This window comes from Hylobates moloch, unplaced genomic scaffold (genome assembly GCF_009828535.3).
Source record: "Hylobates moloch isolate HMO894 unplaced genomic scaffold, HMol_V3 SCAFFOLD_1, whole genome shotgun sequence".
Taxonomy (NCBI): Eukaryota; Metazoa; Chordata; class Mammalia; order Primates; family Hylobatidae; genus Hylobates; species Hylobates moloch.
Window position 1 is genome coordinate 63647936 of NW_026652276.1, and position 22191 is coordinate 63670126.

General features: G+C 38.3%; 1 protein-coding gene across 1 annotated transcript in view; it reads left to right on the plus strand.

Annotated features, from left to right (window-relative positions):
* TTN (titin) overlaps window positions 1–22191 on the plus strand; it is a 288926-nt gene that overhangs the window by 81979 nt on the left and 184756 nt on the right. Inside the window, exons 46-76 of the mRNA XM_058440679.1 lie at window positions 1833–4610; window positions 5391–5669; window positions 7691–8254; window positions 8773–9054; window positions 9152–9430; window positions 9871–10149; window positions 10246–10524; window positions 10642–10929; window positions 11045–11323; window positions 11416–11697; window positions 11792–12070; window positions 12181–12459; window positions 12561–12839; window positions 12960–13247; window positions 13377–13655; window positions 13802–14083; window positions 14181–14459; window positions 14578–14856; window positions 14969–15247; window positions 15350–15637; window positions 15887–16165; window positions 16379–16660; window positions 17698–17976; window positions 18095–18376; window positions 19207–19485; window positions 19602–19889; window positions 20049–20327; window positions 20421–20699; window positions 20808–21086; window positions 21199–21486; window positions 21611–21898. Of these exons, the coding sequence (XP_058296662.1) occupies window positions 1833–4610; window positions 5391–5669; window positions 7691–8254; window positions 8773–9054; window positions 9152–9430; window positions 9871–10149; window positions 10246–10524; window positions 10642–10929; window positions 11045–11323; window positions 11416–11697; window positions 11792–12070; window positions 12181–12459; window positions 12561–12839; window positions 12960–13247; window positions 13377–13655; window positions 13802–14083; window positions 14181–14459; window positions 14578–14856; window positions 14969–15247; window positions 15350–15637; window positions 15887–16165; window positions 16379–16660; window positions 17698–17976; window positions 18095–18376; window positions 19207–19485; window positions 19602–19889; window positions 20049–20327; window positions 20421–20699; window positions 20808–21086; window positions 21199–21486; window positions 21611–21898 (11502 nt within the window). The remainder of the gene's footprint in view (window positions 1–1832; window positions 4611–5390; window positions 5670–7690; window positions 8255–8772; window positions 9055–9151; window positions 9431–9870; window positions 10150–10245; window positions 10525–10641; window positions 10930–11044; window positions 11324–11415; window positions 11698–11791; window positions 12071–12180; window positions 12460–12560; window positions 12840–12959; window positions 13248–13376; window positions 13656–13801; window positions 14084–14180; window positions 14460–14577; window positions 14857–14968; window positions 15248–15349; window positions 15638–15886; window positions 16166–16378; window positions 16661–17697; window positions 17977–18094; window positions 18377–19206; window positions 19486–19601; window positions 19890–20048; window positions 20328–20420; window positions 20700–20807; window positions 21087–21198; window positions 21487–21610; window positions 21899–22191) is intronic.

Genomic DNA, 22191 nt, shown 5'->3' on the forward strand with positions numbered 1-22191 from the left:
CTGCACTTAGTCACATGATGGATGTGAAAATTAACGAGAAACTCAGATTGAAGCAAACGTGACAAGCATGCTTTACTCAAACATCATACAGCACAGCAACAGTTCAAACCTTGTTTCTTAAAAAAAAGAGAAAGAGAGAAATGGAAAAATGTTTTAATGTCCTACTGGATTTCAGGAAGAGCTGAAAAATACTCTTATTCATATAAGAAAGAGGGCTTTGTTTGATTTTGCTCATTAGAATTCTGTAATTCTGTTAGTTTCAAGTATGGTGAACTTGAGTATATGCAGAATAACAGTGACTGAATAAAGAAAAGTAAGCCTTGGCTTACTTTAATTGTCATAGATAATGAAATGGAATTTTTTATTTTCTGACTCAATGGCATGTAACATAAAACCCCAAAATATTAATTTCTCTGATTCTGGATAAAGAATTTATTGTATTGCACATAGTTGAGTTTAGACAATTAATAGCTGCTACCACAACATGTAATTTTTTTAACTATGCCTTTCAAGTTTCAGCACATTTGGATTTCATTTACTATCCTTTTTATGGCTAATAATACCATGGCTTGAAGTAAGGAAAAATATTTGAAAATAGTTCAACATACTAGTGAGTAAGGGTATTTTAACTGTATTCACATTCATTCCCTTTACAGATATTTTGTGAGTTCAAGTGAAGGGAAAGGTAACACAAATTATGTATTGTAGATTAAATGCAAAGTTAAGTGATCACCATTAATATGTAAAATTATCAATGGTTTTATGGTTTAATTAAAATAATAAATACCTGAATATGTGTTCTGCATGCTATAGATGAGTTTCTCCAGTATTTTTACAGCCAGCAGACACTTGAGTCCTGTCTTCTAATGCTTATATGCTAGAACAGAAAGGAATTAAGGTGTAAGTCTATTTCATGTGATGCAAGTGAAGTCACCAAATAAAATCATAAAACTGTCTTTTGCTAAGGCAATAAAACTATTAATAACAGGCCTGTTCTACATACCTAACAGGTTTAATAAAAAATCGAATTCCTTGTTTAAAATTACATGTCTTTCATCCTGTCATCCAGGATACTGTTTAAAGAGTCTCTGTTATGCACTGCTTTGTTTCTTGCTCAGTGGTTCTGTATAGGTTTTCTTATGCAATAAAATACAATGAACTTCTAATATTGGAGTTGTTTTCTCTTATTTTTGATTATCTTATTTTCTTGGCTAATGCCTTATTACAAAGGCTTTGTTCAAGTAATATGGTGATTTACATAGGTGAAAGAAGGCCTGCATTTCTAGAAACTGAAAACAGTTGTTCTCTTACAAATCCAAATTAAACATTTCCTGTAGCCTCTTATTTTTAATAATTACTTTAGCGGCAGTAATTAGAACATTAGTGGTTTATTTTGGAAATAATCAGTCTTTAACAAAGAAGATTATTCTTAAACTCAAGAAAACTCAATATAAATAACAATTCTGGATCTTTTTAGAAGTTGATTTAAATAATGCTGGATTATTATAAAAAATTAGCAGTTTTTCAAACTTTAAAATTGGAATTATATCTCAAGAAAAACTCATGAGAGCATTTTTAAAACTTATGAACTCTAACACAGATGAAGAGGATCAAAAATTGCTTTTGTACAGTAGCTATAATTTTGCATAATTTTATATGTTAAGCTAAGAAAAATTTAGAAATGTGCTTTTTGATACATTAATCTTGGAATAATCTAATCATTCCAGGAATAAAGCAGAAGAAGGCCATCAACTTGTGTCTAATTCTTTGATTTCTATTTTTATATTAAATAAAATTTTGTAGTAAAATAATAATCATTTTTCCCCATACAGAGTTTTCTAGTTCTTTTCTGTCTGCCGAGGAAGAAGGACTTCATAGCGCTGAACTTCAATTATCTAAAATAAATGAAACACTTGAACTTTTGTCTGAACCTCCAGTTTACTCAACTAAATTTGATTCCAAAAAGGAAGGCACTGTGCCAGTTTTCATCAAAGAGGTGTCAAATGCTGATATAAGCATGGGGGATGTGGCTACACTGTCTGTAACTGTCATTGGCATCCCCACACCTAAAATTCAGTGGTTCTTTAATGGAGTGCTATTAACCCCTTCTGCTGACTACAAATTTGTTTTTGACGGTGATGATCATAGCCTGATCATTCTGTTCACCAAATTGGAGGATGAAGGAGAGTATACATGTATGGCCAGTAATGACTATGGAAAGACAATATGTAGTGCCTATCTAAAAATAAATTCCAAAGGAGAGGGTCACAAAGACACTGAAACAGGATCAGCAGTGGCAAAATCTCTGGAAAAGCTTGGAGATCCTTGTCCTCCTCACTTCCTTAAGGAGTTAAAACCAATTCGCTGTGCTCAAGGGCTTCCTGCCATCTTTGAGTACACAGTGGTTGGAGAGCCTGCCCCTACTGTTGCATGGTTCAAAGAAAACAAGCAGCTTTGCACCAGTGTTTATTACACTATCATTCATAACCCTGATGGCTCTGGAACTTTCATTGTCAATGACCCTCAGAGGGAAGATAGTGGCCTCTATATCTGTAAAGCAGAGAATATGTTGGGTGAGTCCACCTGTGCAGCAGAGCTGCTTGTGCTTCTGGAAGACACAGACATGACTGATAGCCCCTGCAAAGCAAAGTCCACACCAGAGGTTTCTGAGGATTTTCCACAGACACCCTTAAAGTGTCCTGCAGTTGAAGCACTTGACTCAGAGCAGGAAATTGCAACGTTTGTGAAAGACACCATTTTGAAAGCTGCTTTAATTGCAGAAGAAAACCAGCAACAATCTTATGAGCATATTGCTAAAGCCAATGAATTGAGCAGTCAGCTTCCTTTGGGAGCTCAGGAATTGCAATCCATTTTGGAGCAAGACAAGCCCACTCCTGAATGCACCAGGGAATTTCTTTGCATCAATGGCAGTATTCACTTTCAGCCTCTCAAGGAACCATCTCCCAACCTACAGCTGCAGATTGTACAGTCCCAGAAAACCTTCTCCAAAGAAGGTATTCTAATGCCTGAAGAGCCTGAGACACAGGCGGTTCTATCAGATACCAAGAAAATCTTCGCAAGTGCCATGTCCATAGAACAAATTAATTCATTAACAGTTGAGCCTCTGAAAACTTTATTAGCTGAACCTGAAGGGAATTATCCACAGTCTTCAATAGAACCTCCAATGCATTCTTACCTAACCTCTGTGGCTGAGGAAGTACTTTCACCAAAAGAAAAGACAGTATCTGATGCCAACAAAGAGCAAAGAGTGACTCTTCAAAAGCAAGAGGCACAAAGTGCGCTCATCTTGAGTCCCAGCTTAGCTGAGGGACACGTGGAGAGTCTCCAGAGTCCTGATGTCATGATCTCTCAGGTAAACTATGAGCCCCTAGTCCCTTCAGAACACTTATGCACAGAAGGAAGTAAAATTTTGATAGAAAGTGCAAATCCACTGGAGAATGCAGGGCAAGATTCTGCGGTCAGAATTGAGGAAGGCAAGTCCTTAAGATTTCCACTAGCACTTGAAGAAAAGCAGGTACTGCTCAAAGAAGAGCATTCTGACAACGTGGTGATGCCCCCAGACCAAATCATTGAGTCTAAAAGGGAGCCCGTGGCAATGAAGAAAGTGCTGGAGGTACAGGGAGGGGACATTCTTTGTAAGGAAAGCTTGCTTTCTGGTATTCCAGAAGAGCAGCGATTAAACCTGAAAATTCAAATCCGCAGGGCTTTGCAAGCAGCTGTGGCCAGTGAGCAGCCAGGTCTTTTCTCTGAGTGGCTAAGAAACATTGAAAAGGTGGAGGTCAAGGCCGTAAACATCACCCAAGAGCCCAGACACATCATGTGCATGTACCTTGTTACTTCGGCGAAGTCTGTAAAAGAAGAAGTAACCATTATTATTGATGTTGATCCTCAAATGGCTAACCTGAAAATGGAACTTAGGGATGCTTTGTGTGCTATTATATATGAGGAAATAAACATCCTAACAGCTGAGGGTCCTAGAATTGAGCAAGGAGCCAAAACAAGTTTGCAAGAAGAAATGGATTCTTTTTCAGGTTCACAGAAGGTTGAACCCATTACTGAACCAGAAGTTGAATCTAAATATCTGATCTCAACTGAAGAGGTCAGTTATTTTAACGTGCAAAGTCGGGTTAAATATTTGGATGCCACACCTGTCACTAAAGGGGTTGCTTCAGCTGTTGTCTCTGACAAAAGACAAGATGAGAGTCTGAAACCATCAGAGGAAAAAGAGGAGTCCTCCTCTGAAAGTGGTACTGAGGAGGTTGCTACAGTAAAGATACAGGAAGCTGAGGGTGGCTTAATCAAAGAGGATGGCCCCGTGATACATACACCTTTAGTGGACACTGTTTCTGAGGAAGGTGACATTGTACACCTCACAACATCCATAACAAATGCTAAAGAGGTGAATTGGTATTTTGAGAATAAACTGGTGCCTTCAGATGAAAAGTTCAAGTGTTTGCAAGATCAAAATACATATACGCTAGTCATTGACAAAGTAAATACCGAAGACCATCAAGGAGAGTATGTCTGTGAGGCCTTGAATGACAGCGGAAAAACAGCAACTTCAGCCAAACTCACTGTAGTAAAAAGAGGTTGGATTTTAAGGATAAAATAGATCAAGTGCTAACATTCACTGGATTGTAATGATTTAGCTTGCATCACTTAAATTTTCACTTATCTGCCACTTCCAGAATGTAATTTATTTAGAGTAAGAATGAGATCATAGACATAATCATGGTTATGAACTCACCTTTTCCCTTACTGCCCTGTTGGGTGCTATGCTATCATATCCATGGTACTACTTATTTTAAAAATCAAACATGTTTTCATGTTTCATAATACCAATAGATAAGCTTTTAGTTTATTTTCATATGAAGATAACTTTCATAATATGTAATAAAAAGTATCAGTGAACACCTAGCCACTCTGAAATCACCGGTCTCACCCTTAGATTCAAAATAACCATGATTAGTTGTCTGTTTCTTGTTTCTGTTTATTTTTTGCTGTTGTTTCACTTCATCACTTTATTTAGTATATCATGTTTCTTCACATTATTTTCAGTGTTCCCATTCAGCATGGTATATTTAAAGAATATATCATGTTGTTATGCATGTAATCCAATAGCATCACATTTTTTCATAATTCACTGCAAAGCAATGATTGAATATTTTTTTTTAAAAAAAAAAGCTTATTGTCTTCTTTTGCCTTCAATGATCTTTCTCATTTTCCAGTCACTTGCCTTAAACTGCTGTAATCCATCTCACCAATTTCAACTGTTTTACTCCATTAACAGCAACAAAAGTTAGAAGAAAAAGAAAAATGTCATATGCCTGATAAAGAGGCATGTTAATGGATTCTACTTCCCTTTGCAGCTGCCCCAGTGATCAAGAGGAGAATCGAACCCCTGGAAGTAGCACTGGGCCACCTAGCCAAATTCACCTGTGAGATCCAAAGTGCTCCCAATGTCCGGTTCCAGTGGTTTAAAGCTGGCCGAGAAATTTATGAGAGTGAGAAGTGTTCTATTCGATCTTCAAAGTATATCTCCAGCCTTGAAATCCTGAGAACCCAGGTGGTTGACTGCGGCGAGTATACATGCAAAGCTTCCAATGAGTATGGCAGTGTCAGCTGTACAGCCACACTAACTGTGACAGGTAAATGCCATACATTGGCACAGATGTTGTCACTTCATTTCATATTGTTGTCCTTTTTGCTTTCTGTACATGTGTGGGAAATGCTTGTATTACCAACTGGAGAGACCAACAACCAAGATTACCATCTTGGTAACATGGTAGGTAGGTACTGCAGAGCCTATATGGGATAAGAAATCATTATTTACAGTCACATTTCTACTACTGACCAAAGAAAAAATAATTTATTATTTGAGAACAAAGTTAAGTAATCAAATGAGCTCAGCTTGGGCCTTCATATAAAACATATCAGGACAGTTTGGTGCTACTAAAAAAAAAATAATGTCTCAAGGTATTTAAAAATTTTAAATCAAATAACCAATTAAGAACAGAATTACAAACTTAAAAATGTCAGTGTCTAAGTCTAAAATTAAATCCTAATGTAAGACAGGGAGCTAGTATAGGACTGAAAACTAGGATTCTCTCTAGGCATTTTTACTAATTTAAAAATAAGACGGCTGGGCACGGTGGCTCACACTTGTAATCCCAGCACTTTGGGAGGCCAAGGCAGGCGGATCACAAGGTCAGGAGATCGAGCCATCCTGGCTAACACAGTGAAACCCCATCTCTACTAAAAATATAAAAAATTAGCCAGGCATGGTGTCACGCACCTGTAGTCCCAGCTACTTGGGAGGCTGAGGCAGGAGAATTGCTTGAAGCCAGGAGGCAGAGGTTGCAGTGAGCCAGAATCGCACTGCTGCTCTCCAGCCTGGGCAACATAGCAAGACTCCATCTAAAAAAGAAAGAAAGAAAATAAGACAACTACACAAATATCCTATTCCCAATTTTCTAATTGATACGTAGGGTGACTTTCAAATAGTTAACACTCATCAAATACTTGAATGCCTTCATTAACCAAAACATTAGTAGCAAGCTTTTCTTCCTTTCTTCCTACCTTCTTTCCTTCGTTCCTTCCTTCCTTCCTTCCTTCCTTCCTTCCTTCCTTCTTTCCTCTCTTTCTTTCTTTCTTTTCTTTCTTTCCCTCTTCCCAAGAGAAAGTGTGAGTATGAACTATGGTTTGAGGACAGGGGTAGAGGTGCAGTCAAGCCATACTTGGACTGTTGGGGAAGGCTGTCCCTTGGTCTTCTTTGTCAATGAGAATATCAAAGGGAAGGGCAAATGCAGCACATCTCTTTGACGTGAAAACGATGAGGTTCCATATAGCTTCCTCTTCTCTACAATCCTTTTACATGATCCTAAGAAAAACCCAGGCCCATGATGACCCAACCAGTGCTTTTCACTCTGGTCAAAATGTCTCCATAAAACCAAGTACATGATATTATTCATACTGACACGTTTGGAAGTTTCTTTACTCAAATTAGGTCAATTTAGGAAAGCGACTAATATTGAAGCTTCAGATAATAAGAGGAAAGGAAAAGGAGGATGACTTTAAAAAATTAAAAAGAGAGGTTCTGAAAGTCTGGCTTCAAGTTGCAGAATGGAAAGGGGAAGTTGCTGCTATTAAATATTTTTACAAGTTTGAGTTGGCCTAGAGGATGCATTCATAGTTAAGCCATGTAAGAATTTCCAGGCAGTTGACATGAGGGTTAGAAAGACATTACAAAACTACTTCAATCTTCTTATCACTTAATATCCCTACTCTTCAGAAGAGTCGAATACATTTTCTTTATCTTCCTTACATAATCTTCTAATTTGCAGAATTAAAGTATCAGCTCAATAGCTTATCAAATAATTAAACAATCAGCCACTAAAATGGACAAATCTTTAGCAATGTTACTCAATAAAGGAATGCTTGTCTTTTCTTTGATAGAGACAAGAAAAGTAATGTCTTGCTCCTTTATAAAGAACAGTCTCATCCCTTTCCTTTGACAATCTTTTGTTCTTATTAACACATTACTCTATTTTAAATTATGGCTCATGTCTCTCTAAAGACTTAACTCATCTTTTCTCTGTCTTGGAATATATAATTACAGCAAGTGCTTTGGTGGGGACTAAATGTAATGCTGGAAAAATTTCTTTTGCAGAGGCATATCCACCAACCTTTCTCTCCAGACCTAAGTCCCTTATGACTTTTGTGGGTAAAGCAGCCAAGTTCATCTGCACAGTGACAGGGACTCCTGTGATAGAAACCATTTGGCAGAAAGATGGTGCTGCACTCTCACCTTCACCTAACCGGAAGATTTCCGACGCAGAAAACAAACACATTTTAGAACTCTCAAACCTTACCATTCAAGATAGAGGAGTTTATTCTTGTAAGGCTTCTAACAAGTTTGGAGCAGACATCTGCCAAGCAGAGTTGATCATCATTGATAAGCCACATTTCATTAAAGAATTAGAGCCTGTGCAGTCCGCTATCAATAAGAAGGTCCACCTTGAGTGCCAAGTAGATGAAGACAGAAAAGTCACAGTTACGTGGAGCAAAGATGGGCAAAAACTCCCCCCAGGGAAAGATTATAAGATCTGTTTTGAAGATAAAATAGCAACACTTGAGATTCCTTTGGCCAAACTGAAAGATTCAGGAACCTATGTCTGTATAGCTTCAAATGAGGCTGGAAGCAGCTCCTGTTCAGCCACAGTCACTGTCAGAGGTAAGAAATGTGTGAATGTATTTTCTAGTCCCTTCTCTGCAAGGAATCTTTGGTAGAAAAACTGTTGGCAAACAATTCAGTCAGTACACTTTGTTATTAAAATAATGTCATTCAGCAAACATTATGGTTTGGGAAAGTCCTGGCATTGTTTGATTTTATTTTTTTAATCCTTTTCAAAGTTCACTTACCTTCGTTCTTTTAAATTGTCTGCTATTAACAAAGCTTGCTTAAAATTTCTTCTAAGAAAAAACTCCAAGTGTCTGGGCAATTCTTAACTATCTTCTTTTATAAAATTCTTCTTTGTGTAGGTAGTCTGTTTACTGTTGTTTTATTTTAAATCAAGAGACTGGGAAAGTGTCTAGGAATGATAGGAACCTATTAAATGCACCACAGCTTTTACAGAAATTTTGTGGAGGTATTTTATGTGTTTTGGGTCTCTTTGTCGTATATGTCTACTTTTCTTTTGTGGAGTTTATGTTTCAGATATCTTCTTTTTCTTTTTTGTAAACTTCATGTAGAGCCACCATCCTTCGTGAAGAAGGTGGATCCCTCTTATTTAATGCTCCCAGGTGAATCAGCACGCCTCCATTGCAAGCTGAAAGGCTCACCTGTGATCCAGGTTACTTGGTTTAAAAATAACAAAGAACTCAGTGAAAGTAATACAGTCCGAATGTATTTTGTCAATTCTGAGGCTATACTTGATATTACGGATGTAAAAGTTGAAGACAGTGGGAGTTACTCATGTGAAGCAGTGAATGACGTCGGCAGTGATAGCTGCAGTACTGAAATAGTTATCAAAGGTTTGTTTACTGAGTTTCCATCCAGTATTTTTCTGAGAAAATATTTCCCTTTTAATTACTTATTACTTACTTACACAATGCTTTCATGCTTTTGTAGAACCTCCTTCTTTCATCAAAACTCTTGAGCCTGCAGACATAGTGAGAGGAACAAATGCTCTACTTCAATGTGAAATCTCAGGCACTGGACCATTTGAAATTAGCTGGTTCAAAGACAAGAAACAAATTCGAAGTAGTAAAAAATACAGATTGTTTTCTCAGAAGTCTCTTGTGTGTCTGGAGATCTTTTCGTTTAATAGTGCAGATGTTGGTGAATATGAATGTGTTGTTGCTAATGAAGTCGGCAAGTGTGGCTGCATGGCAACACACTTACTCAAAGGTTAGTGCTTGAAAAACTAATGTCTCTTTAATAAATTGTCAAAATAACTTTCTTACCCCATGGAAGAAAAACTGATACTTTCTTCTCTTGTCCTATCCTTTAAATTTGTTTTGTCTTGGTTTGACCTGGGACCCTGGGAACAAAGTCAGTAACTTTCACCTGGTCTTTTTCCCGAGCCTAGTGTAAATATCTATTATCTGATAACAAAAGGGAATTACATAATAAGCCATTTTGTCAGCTGACAAACATGTATCATCTATGCCTCTGTCTCTTGGATGGAATTATAATTATTCTTAACTTTTATTTCTTCTTCTAATTAACACTATGAAATAGTAGTATTGGGACAAGATAAATATAATCTTGATAAAACTCTTAAATATAGATGGTGTTGAAAGTGTTTGGGAATTGATATGTTTTATATGCTCTCTTTCCTTAACTAGAACCTCCAACCTTTGTAAAGAAAGTAGATGATTTTATTGCACTAGCAGGACAAACCGTTACCCTGCAAGCTGCTGTGAGAGGGTCAGAGCCCATTTCTGTCACATGGATGAAAGGACAAGAGGTCATCAGAGAAGACGGAAAAATCAAAATGAGCTTTTCCAATGGTGTTGCAGTCTTGATAATCCCTGATGTTCAGATTAGTTTTGGAGGCAAATACACGTGCCTGGCTGAAAATGAAGCTGGAAGCCAAACATCTGTTGGGGAATTAATAGTTAAAGGTTTGTCTAGGAACATTTAAACCTCAAATTGCTATTTAGAATTAAAGTGAAACCCTAATAAGCATTTAGGGTCCTAACTATTTCATACCATTGTAGAACCTGCCAAAATCATTGAGCGAGCAGAACTGATCCAGGTGACAGCAGGAGATCCTGCCACACTGGAGTACACAGTGGCAGGCACGCCAGAACTGAAGCCCAAATGGTACAAAGATGGGAGACCCTTGGTCGCCAGTAAAAAATACCGAATAAGTTTTAAAAACAATGTTGCCCAGCTCAAATTTTATTCAGCTGAGCTGCACGACAGTGGCCAATACACATTTGAGATTTCCAATGAAGTGGGCAGCAGCTCCTGTGAGACTACATTCACTGTATTAGGTTAGTATTTTTAGAAAATGATGCTACATATGCATTTGAAACCCAACAAATGGCCTAAAGTCAATCACTGAGCACTTTTCTATATTGACCTTTTCTCCCCTCTTGTGCCACACACAGATCGAGACATTGCTCCATTTTTTACCAAACCCTTGCGCAACGTGGATAGTGTTGTTAATGGTACCTGCAGACTGGACTGCAAAATTGCAGGCTCCCTCCCCATGAGGGTGTCCTGGTTTAAGGATGGCAAAGAAATAGCTGCTTCTGACAGATACAGGATAGCATTTGTGGAAGGCACAGCCTCTTTGGAGATCATCAGAGTAGACATGAATGATGCAGGGAATTTCACTTGTCGAGCCACAAATTCCGTGGGAAGCAAAGACAGCAGTGGAGCCCTGATTGTGCAAGGTTGGCTGGAGACTTTGCATTTTATCCTTATTAAAGATGATGTTCAAATTAAGTCATCTTCCCTTAGATCAGACCTCTTAACTCTTTGAAATTCTTTCTTATACCCCTTCTTCAGAACCACCCAGTTTTGTAACTAAACCCGGCTCAAAGGATGTTCTGCCTGGCTCAGCAGTCTGTCTGAAGAGCACTTTCCAAGGATCTACTCCTCTCACAATCAGATGGTTTAAGGGCAACAAAGAGCTGGTTTCTGGTGGAAGCTGCTATATTACCAAAGAAGCTTTAGAGAGTTCCCTGGAACTCTATGCAGTAAAAACCTCTGATTCGGGCACATACACATGTAAAGTCAGCAATGTCGCTGGAGGGGTGGAATGCAGTGCAAACTTGTTTGTAAAAGGTTTGCATTGTTTTCTTGAAATCTTTCTGCTACCCTTGTTATAAATTCTTTCCTCTTTCTCACATTTCTTAATAACTTCCTTCCTTCCACAGAACCTGCCACATTTGTTGAAAAGTTAGAGCCATCACAGCTGTTAAAGAAGGGAGATGCCACCCAGCTAGCCTGCAAAGTAACTGGTACCCCTCCAATTAAAATAACATGGTTTGCAAACGATAGAGAAATTAAGGAGAGCAGCAAACACAGAATGTCTTTTGTGGAGTCTACTGCAGTTCTAAGACTGACAGATGTTGGCATCGAAGACAGTGGTGAATATATGTGTGAGGCCCAAAATGAGGCTGGCAGTGACCACTGCAGTAGCATTGTAATAGTCAAAGGTTTGTGTTCACTTTGCCTCTTGTGTTGCCAAAGTTATGGCCCATGGCACAGACCCCTCCTCCCTTAATGCAAATCATTCCTTTTTTACTGTAGAGTCACCTTATTTTACCAAGGAATTTAAGCCAATTGAAGTCTTAAAGGAGTATGATGTCATGTTGCTGGCTGAGGTGGCAGGCACTCCTCCCTTTGAGATCACTTGGTTCAAAGACAACACAACCCTGCGAAGTGGTAGAAAGTATAAGACCTTCATTCAGGATCATCTGGTTAGCCTGCAGATCCTCAAGTTTGTAGCTGCAGATGCTGGCGAATACCAGTGTCGGGTGACCAATGAGGTGGGCAGCAGTATCTGCAGTGCCCGGGTGACTTTAAGAGGTTAGTGTTGGTTCCAGTGATGGACTGGCTTTTCTGAAGAGTCAGTTCTTTTTTTTTAAGCCACTTTTACTATAGGGATAATATTGATTGAGAATTCATTCTTCTGTTAGAACCCCCATCCTTCATAAAGAAGATCGAGAGTACCAGCTCCCTCCGAGGAGGCACAGCTGCCTTCCAGGCCACTCTGAAGGGCTCCTTGCCAATTACGGTGACTTGGCTAAAAGACAACGATGAAATCACTGAAGATGATAATATAAGAATGACCTTTGAGAACAATGTGGCCAGTTTGTACCTCAGTGGCATTGAAGTCAAGCATGATGGGAAATACGTCTGTCAGGCCAAAAATGATGCAGGAATACAAAGATGTTCTGCATTACTCTCAGTAAAAGGTTGGTTCAGAGAGTTTGCCTTGGATTTGAGGAAGAAATGCAGATCTAAGCCTTTCAGCAGGGTAATGCACAACCCACATCTATCCCTTTGTTTTCTACAGAACCTGCAACAATCACCGAGGAAGCTGTGTCTATAGATGTCACCCAAGGAGACCCAGCCACTTTGCAGGTTAAATTTTCAGGAACTAAGGAGATTACAGCCAAATGGTTTAAAGATGGCCAAGAACTGACCCTGGGCTCAAAATATAAAATCAGTGTCACTGATACAGTCTCAATACTGAAGATTATTTCTACAGAAAAGAAAGATAGTGGAGAATATACTTTCGAGGTCCAAAATGATGTTGGGAGGAGCAGCTGCAAGGCTAGAATTAATGTATTAGGTTGGTATTGTTCTTCTATAGAGAGGATTTGGCATTTCCATGCTCCCTCTTCCCTTAAAATTAAAAAAAAAATTAGTAGATTGACCTTTTTTTGTTGTTGTTTGCTTTTTCATTGAATAGATCTTATCATACCTCCTTCATTCACCAAAAAGCTGAAGAAAATGGACAGCATTAAAGGTTCTTTCATTGACTTAGAATGTATAGTGGCTGGGTCACATCCCATAAGCATCCAGTGGTTCAAAGATGACCAAGAAATATCAGCTAGTGAAAAGCACAAATTCTCTTTTCATGACAATACTGCCTTCTTGGAAATCAGCCAGCTGGAAGGTACAGACAGTGGGACATACACTTGTTCTGCCACAAATAAGGCAGGGCACAACCAGTGCAGTGGGCATCTGACAGTCAAAGGTTGGCAAATTTTATTTCCACTTATCAAGAACTTACAAACTATTTTTATTTTCTCAATTTTTACCTTTATTGCTAAGTTATAAAATAAAACTTCCTCTTTTCTTTTGCTTCTTTTTTCTTTCACCCCAGAACCCCCTTACTTTGTGGAAAAGCCACAGTCACAAGATGTCAATCCCAACACAAGGGTACAGTTAAAGGCTCTTGTGGGTGGCACTGCACCCATGACAATAAAGTGGTTTAAAGATAACAAAGAGTTACACTCAGGAGCAGCCCGCTCAGTTTGGAAGGACGACACCTCTACCATTCTAGAGCTCTTTGCAGCCAAAGCTACCGATTCCGGAACCTACATTTGCCAACTAAGCAATGATGTTGGCACAGCAACCAGTAAAGCCACTCTCTTTGTAAAAGGTCTGGTCTCTACATCTCCTCACTTTCTTGCTTGTCTAGATTTTCTTGCCTGGGGGTGGGGGAGGGGAAAACGCTTAAGAAAGCAGTTTTGCCCAGTGACCTGTTTTCAAAAATATTCAACATCACAATTCTTTCTCCATCTTTAGAACCTCCTCAATTCATTAAGAAGCCCAGTCCAGTCTTAGTGCTGAGGAATGGACAGTCAACAACATTTGAATGCCAAATAACAGGCACTCCTGAAATCCGAGTGTCTTGGTATCTAGACGGCAATGAAATAACAGCCATTCAGAAACATGGCATTTCCTTCACTGATGGTTTAGCCACTTTCCAGATTTCTGGTGCCAGGGTAGAAAATAGTGGAACTTATGTCTGTGAAGCTCGAAATGACGCAGGCACGGCGAGCTGCAGCATTGAACTCAAAGTGAAAGGTTCGTGAATGGAATCTATTCTCCATTTTGGCTGTGCTGCCTGATAGGTTCGGGGTCTTCCCTTGAGTAAGCTACTGTCTTCTTTTTGAATCTTTAGAACCCCCCACCTTTATTAGAGAGCTGAAGCCTGTGGAGGTAGTAAAAGATAGTGACGTGGAGCTGGAGTGTGAAGTTACTGGAACACCTCCGTTTGAAGTCACTTGGCTGAAGAATAACAGGGAAATTCGAAGCAGCAAAAAATACACATTGACCGACAGAGTGTCTATGTTTAACATCCATATAACCAAGTGTGACCCTTCAGACACTGGGGAATACCAGTGCATTGTATCCAATGAAGGCGGCAGCTGCTCATGCAGTACTAGAGTTGCCCTGAAAGGTCAGTTATACAAGAAGCAGCCTACCAAATAAAAATTCTGTAACGCTTTTAAATCTTATCATTATGGGTAGGAGTTACAATATGTTTCTTCTTTTCACACTCTCTTATTTAATCACAGAACCACCATCATTCATTAAGAAGATAGAAAATACCACTACTGTTTTGAAAAGTTCTGCCACCTTTCAGAGTACCGTGGCAGGTTCTCCTCCTATTTCTATAACCTGGCTAAAGGATGATCAGATTCTTGATGAAGATGATAATGTCTATATTTCATTTGTGGACAGTGTGGCCACACTTCAAATCAGAAGTGTGGATAATGGACACAGTGGGAGATATACGTGTCAAGCCAAGAATGAGTCAGGAGTTGAGAGGTGTTATGCTTTCCTTTTAGTACAAGGTTTGTAAGCTATTCTCTTTCAAAGATAGTCTATAGAGGCAGTTTCATGAGCAGACATTATTTCTAGTGGAGTTACCAGTGTAACTCATCCACATTTTCATTTTTACTACAGAACCAGCTCAAATCCTAGAGAAAGCTAAATCAGTTGATGTTACGGAGAAAGATCCCATGACCTTGGAATGTGTTGTGGCTGGAACACCAGAACTCAAAGTGAAATGGCTTAAAGATGGGAAACAAATAGTTCCCAGTAGATACTTTTCAATGAGTTTTGAAAATAACGTGGCCAGTTTTAGAATTCAGTCAGTAATGAAGCAGGACAGCGGTCAGTACACTTTCAAGGTGGAAAATGACTTCGGAAGCAGTAGCTGTGATGCCTACCTAAGAGTGCTAGGTTTGTATCTTCACCCCAGTCAGCTTCCCTTATTTATAGTATGTCCTTTGTAAACAAATAGCAAGAGATTAATGGATGTGTTTTGCTGTTTGCATTGGACAGATCAAAATATTCCTCCATCATTCACCAAAAAATTAACCAAAATGGATAAAGTTCTGGGCTCTTCTATTCATATGGAGTGCAAGGTGTCTGGTTCACTTCCCATTAGTGCTCAGTGGTTTAAGGATGGAAAAGAAATATCTACAAGTGCAAAATACAGACTTGTGTGCCATGAGAGATCTGTGTCCCTGGAAGTTAATAATCTGGAATTAGAAGATACTGCAAATTACACATGCAAAGTGTCAAATGTAGCAGGAGATGATGCATGCAGTGGCATCTTAACTGTGAAAGGTTAGAATTTCTTTACCTCTTCTTGATTCTTCTTCCTTGTGAATGCTTCTTAAATGTATCACTCTTACCTTTGTATCCTTTAGAGATAAAATCTCTATGATTCCGGTTCTTTAGACACATATTCATTGTGTTCAAGAAATATTCAGCCATTGCCTCTTTTCAAGAGTATTTTCTTAAATGTCCATAAAACTTTCACAATAATTCAACTGCAAGCAATTTAATTAAATATATTTCTCTTAAAATCTATAGAACCACCAAGCTTCCTAGTGAAACCTGGGCGACAACAAGCCATACCTGATTCTACAGTGGAATTTAAGGCAATACTAAAAGGAACACCACCATTTAAAATAAAATGGTTTAAGGATGATGTGGAACTTGTCTCAGGTCCTAAATGTTTCATTGGCTTGGAAGGGTCAACTAGCTTCTTAAATCTCTACTCAGTGGATGCTTCTAAGACTGGACAGTATACTTGCCATGTTACCAATGATGTTGGTAGTGACTCTTGTACTACGATGTTGCTTGTGACAGGTGTGCAAATTTGATTCCTTTATGTTTCTGTCTGACTGTGTCTTTGGTTCTCTGTATTCAGTTACAATGTCTCTAAACAATCACGAAAGTAGTATTCTTTCTAACATAGTAAACAGCATTTGCTCATGTTTTTCTCTTCCCTATGTACTATCTAATTTAACTATTGTTATTTATTTCTGTTCCCTCATACTCTCCTCTTTCCTGACTCTTTAGAACCACCAAAGTTTGTAAAGAAATTAGAAGCATCCAAAATTGTGAAAGCAGGTGACTCTTCACGACTTGAATGCAAGATAGCTGGATCCCCAGAAATCAGAGTTGTGTGGTTCCGAAATGAACATGAACTTCCAGCCAGTGATAAGTACAGAATGACTTTCATTGACTCAGTGGCTGTCATACAGATGAACAATCTCAGTACTGAGGACAGTGGAGATTTCATTTGTGAGGCTCAGAATCCCGCTGGCAGCACAAGCTGCAGTACCAAGGTTATAGTAAAAGGTAGACATCTTGTTCTTGTGTTTCTCATTAAATGAAAACCATCTTCTCCCCTGGGTATTATAGCTCTTTATTCATTCACTATCATTTTAGTTTCCATTTGAGATCATAGAATATTTTTCTGAGCTAGTATTATTTCCCTTTTTAGATGTTTTTCCTTCTTGTATTTTGCTTACACGTAACTAGTCATTATGAAATATTTTTGTTATTCCAGTGTCATAATTCTGATTACCTCAACACATTTGCCAAATATCAAACGTGACGTTTCAAAACTGCACAAAAAAATGAAGTAGACATTTTAAAATTAGCCTTTTGCCTTCAATCAACTTACAGATATATCATTCTCACTATAATCTGTATCATTAATAACAAGCACTTTTACTGTATCTATGCAAAGTGAAAGCAATACAGGTTTTAAACTTATGTTTAAAACAGGACAATCGTATTTTTTCCTTCTCTCTCAAGGAACACTTCCTATCCTTTAAAAATTATATGACTATACCTTGGTACAAATAGTATCTGTATTTTTTGCTGCAATTTTCCAGTGCTTTTTTTTGTCACAAAGGCCAAGTTTGTCTTGTTTTAAGACAATTATTGCAGTAATCATTTGCTGAAATGAAAGACTTAGATCACAGATGTTGTGATGACTTCCAACTGTCTGTTACAGAACATATACAAAAAAAAATCCTTGAAACTTGAATTCCATACTTCATGCAAATCATATTTATTGCTGTACTTGCTTGTTTACAATTTTTGTATCAATCTTTGTAGCCTAAGATACATCAGTAAGGTGGAGTAGACAGAATGTTGGACTGTTCAGTAATGACATCTAGGATCTATCTGGGTTCTCTGCCCATCTAGCTGGTTATCTTGTGAAGGCGATTGGCTTCTGAGGCTGTTATCCCATGAGAGTGATAGTGCTGGACTCTACTTACCCATTAGAATATCTTAAACCTTTCTTCCAATTTAAAGACAAATAAAAAACTTTCATTCTGTGAAATTCAGTAGCCCAGTTCATGAGAAATTCTTATTTTTTACAGAGCCACCTGTTTTTAGCAGCTTTCCTCCTGTAGTAGAAACCCTTAAAAATGCTGAAGTCAGTCTTGAATGTGAACTTTCGGGAACACCACCGTTTGAGGTGGTATGGTACAAAGACAAGCGGCAACTCAGAAGCAGCAAGAAATACAAGATTGCATCCAAAAACTTCCACACAAGTATTCACATTCTCAATGTGGACACTTCAGACATCGGTGAATACCACTGCAAAGCACAGAATGAAGTGGGAAGTGATACTTGTGTTTGTACTGTAAAATTGAAAGGTAAATATAGTTCATTCACATGGCAGAAATGTCATAAATGTGCAAAATCCTATTTTTTTCACTCTCACATGATCTGGACAATCTTTTCAAAAATTTCCATCCATCTTTTCCTGTTCAGAACCACCAAGATTTGTCTCCAAACTGAACAGCCTCACCGTTGTAGCCGGAGAGCCTGCTGAATTACAAACATCCATAGAAGGCGCCCAGCCTATTTTTGTCCAGTGGCTTAAAGAGAAGGAAGAAGTGATTAGAGAAAGTGAAAACATCAGGATTACATTTGTGGAAAATGTTGCAACTCTACAGTTTGCAAAAGCAGAGCCAGCTAATGCTGGAAAGTATATCTGCCAAATCAAGAATGATGGTGGAATGAGGGAGAACATGGCCACACTGATGGTCTTAGGTTGGTACAATAGCCCACAATAGAAACTGGTGCCAAATGCTGGAATGAATTTCTAAGAGTTACTGGCAGACTCTTTTCCTGAGTTTCTTCTAGAACTATATTTATCCTCATCTATTTGAAAGATCTAGAGGAAAGACATAGTTGATCTTTCAAACACTCTTTTCTGTTTCTGTGATTCGAACAAAAATTAGACATGCTTTATTGTTTAATAACTACCTGTCTTAATCAATTAGCGGATATAATCATGACTCTCTTTGATTAAGCATGAAAGAATACAGAGCCCAGCATGTGCTACAAGAGTAATTGTTAAAACTAACAAGAACTCCAAAAGTTGGCATTTGATAGCAAAGCTTGCACATACAATTAAATGACAATTAAACAATTGTTTGAACAACAACTTTCAAAGAATTGCCTTTAGCACCTTAAAGTAGAGCAAAAATATCAAGTAATTCACAATAACCTGTAGCCTTTGGTCTACAGAGGGTCAAGTGGAAATCAATATATACTATCTAATGCACATTGTTTAAATTGTTTTGAAGTTGAGTCATGCACAAACATATATTTCTTAAGAATAATTGCTATATAAGACGACAGCAAGAGTGGTGGGAAAAGCAAAAAATAAAGAAAAAAACTAAAAAGAAAAAATATTAAAATAAAAAATAGCTATAATTCTATGACTGCATGTAATTATGGAATCACACTTTAAAGTCGAGAGAGAGGAGCACCCTGACATAACCATCTCACTGGGAGAAACAATCTTAGTGAATGTGATAGTAAAGACAGAGTAAAGATCCCAGACTTTGACAGATGGATATCATGTTTTATTTCAGAGCCCGCAGTCATTGTTGAGAAGGCAGGACCGATGACAGTGACTGTAGGAGAAACGTGCACTCTGGAGTGTAAGGTGGCTGGCACTCCGGAACTCTCTGTTGAATGGTACAAGGATGGAAAGCTGTTGACCAGCAGCCAAAAACACAAATTTAGCTTCTACAACAAAATCTCTTCCTTAAAGATTCTCTCAGTTGAAAGGCAAGATGCAGGCACATACACTTTCCAGGTTCAAAATAATGTTGGGAAAAGCAGCTGCACAGCTGTGGTTGATGTTTCAGGTTAGTTCTGCTGTTTTCTTCTGGTTGCTTATGCAAATTCCTTTTACAAGTTTCCTTCTTTCAAGTCTCTTCTATTCTTTCAAATCATGATGAGTCTCTTACCTTTCCTCACACAGACCGAGCAGTTCCTCCCTCTTTCACACGAAGACTGAAAAATACTGGTGGGGTGTTAGGTGCCTCTTGCATCTTGGAATGCAAAGTAGCTGGATCATCACCTATCTCAGTTGCCTGGTTTCATGAGAAAACTAAGATTGTCAGTGGAGCAAAGTACCAAACCACATTTTCAGATAATGTCTGCACATTGCAGTTGAATTCTCTGGATTCATCAGATATGGGCAATTACACATGCGTGGCTGCTAATGTCGCTGGGTCTGATGAATGTCGTGCAGTGCTAACAGTACAAGGTCAGTAGACCGTCAAACTTGTAAGGAATTTCTTACAAATTCCTCTTCAGGTGCACATCTATGTTGACAAACATTCAAAAGTGCTCTAATGTTTTATTCAAAATTGCAACTCCATTTGAAGCTTACAGGATCTTTTAATTGTTCTCCATGTCTATATAGAACCACCCTCTTTTGTGAAAGAACCTGAACCTTTGGAAGTACTACCAGGCAAAAATGTAACCTTCACAAGTGTTATTAGAGGAACCCCTCCATTCAAAGTTAACTGGTTCAGAGGTGCCAGAGAACTAGTGAAAGGAGACCGGTGCAACATCTATTTTGAAGACACTGTGGCAGAACTGGAATTATTTAATATTGACATATCTCAGAGTGGGGAATACACCTGTGTGGTTTCTAACGACGCTGGCCAAGCATCTTGCACTACCCGTCTCTTTGTAAAAGGTTTGCTCAAGTGGATTTGCTTTTTCTATTTTCTGTATACCGACATCCTTGTGTTTTTATTGTGTTTAACTGCTGTGCTTTGTCACTTACTAGAACCAGCTGCATTTGTGAAGAGATTAAGTGATCATTCTGTAGAACCAGGGAAGTCCATAATTCTGGAGAGCACCTACACTGGAACACTTCCAATTTCTGTCACTTGGAAAAAGGATGGTTTTAACATCACTACCTCTGAAAAATGTAACATAGTCACAACAGAGAAAACTTGTATCCTGGAAATTCTGAATAGCACAAAAAGAGATGCAGGACAGTATTCCTGCGAGATTGAAAATGAGGCAGGAAGGGATGTTTGTAGAGCTCTGGTATCTACATTAGGTGCGTTGTCTCATTGTCTCTTAAATCATTTGCATTCTTCTAACATGTAGCATAGTTTCTTTGATATTCATTAATTCCAGTTGCTGACTGTGAGCCTTTCTTCCTTAGAACCGCCTTATTTTGTTACGGAACTGGAACCTCTGGAGGCATCAGTTGGAGATTCAGTTTCTTTACAATGCCAAGTTGCTGGGACACCAGAAATTACAGTGTCTTGGTACAAAGGAGATACTAAATTACGGCCAACTCCTGAATACAGGACCTACTTTACAAACAATGTGGCCACACTTGTTTTTAATAAAGTGAACATCAATGACAGCGGAGAGTACACATGCAAAGCAGAAAATAGTATAGGAACTGCTTCTTCTAAGACTGTGTTCAGAATTCAAGGTGATGATATTTTACAAATTAAAAAATTTCTTTTTTCCTTAACTCTTGTATCTTTATGGTGAACTTCTCATTTCATCTCCTAATGCCTTAAGTATTACATGTCTCCCTACAGAGCGCCAACTCCCACCTTCTTTTGCAAGACAATTAAAGGACATTGAACAAACTGTGGGGTTACCTGTTACACTCACTTGTCGATTAAATGGCTCTGCACCCATCCAAGTGTGCTGGTATAGAGATGGAGTACTTTTAAGAGATGATGAAAATCTACAGACTTCATTTGTAGATAATGTGGCAACTTTAAAAATTTTGCAAACTGACTTGAGTCACTCTGGGCAGTACTCTTGCTCAGCTTCCAACCCACTTGGAACAGCATCTTCTAGTGCTAGACTCACAGCAAGAGGTTTGTTCACATGTCACTCTTTTTCTTTGCAAACTGTGACTTCATATTTCATTGTCAAAGTAGAAATGACCAATGGCAAAAAAACAAACAAAAAATACACATTGCCTTTCTTCTCATCCTCCAGAACCCAAGAAATCTCCCTTCTTTGACATCAAGCCTGTATCTATAGATGTTATTGCTGGAGAAAGTGCTGATTTTGAGTGTCATGTTACTGGTGCTCAACCGATGCGAATCACTTGGTCAAAAGATAACAAGGAGATCCGTCCTGGAGGAAACTATACAATCACATGTGTGGGAAACACTCCTCATTTGAGAATTCTTAAAGTAGGCAAAGGAGACTCTGGTCAATATACTTGCCAAGCAACCAATGATGTTGGCAAAGACATGTGCTCAGCTCAGCTCAGTGTAAAAGGTATCATTCCGTGGCTTTTGACAATATTTGTTCCTTACCATATTTGCATAATTGCCTTATAAAAGTTTCTTTGGTTTTTAAATGTTTGAGATAAACTAACTGGACATGTTAGAATTTGTGTATTAGTGTTGGAGGCAACATTAATCAAAGTTGTGTTTTCTCTTTATATTGTCCTTTACATTAGTGTAACTCTAAGTGTAATTTTATCAAAAAGTATTGTTTAATTGAAATTTGATAAATGTTGTTTTAACTATCTAGTCCATTTTTAATGCTTTCTTGTTATATGGCATTCT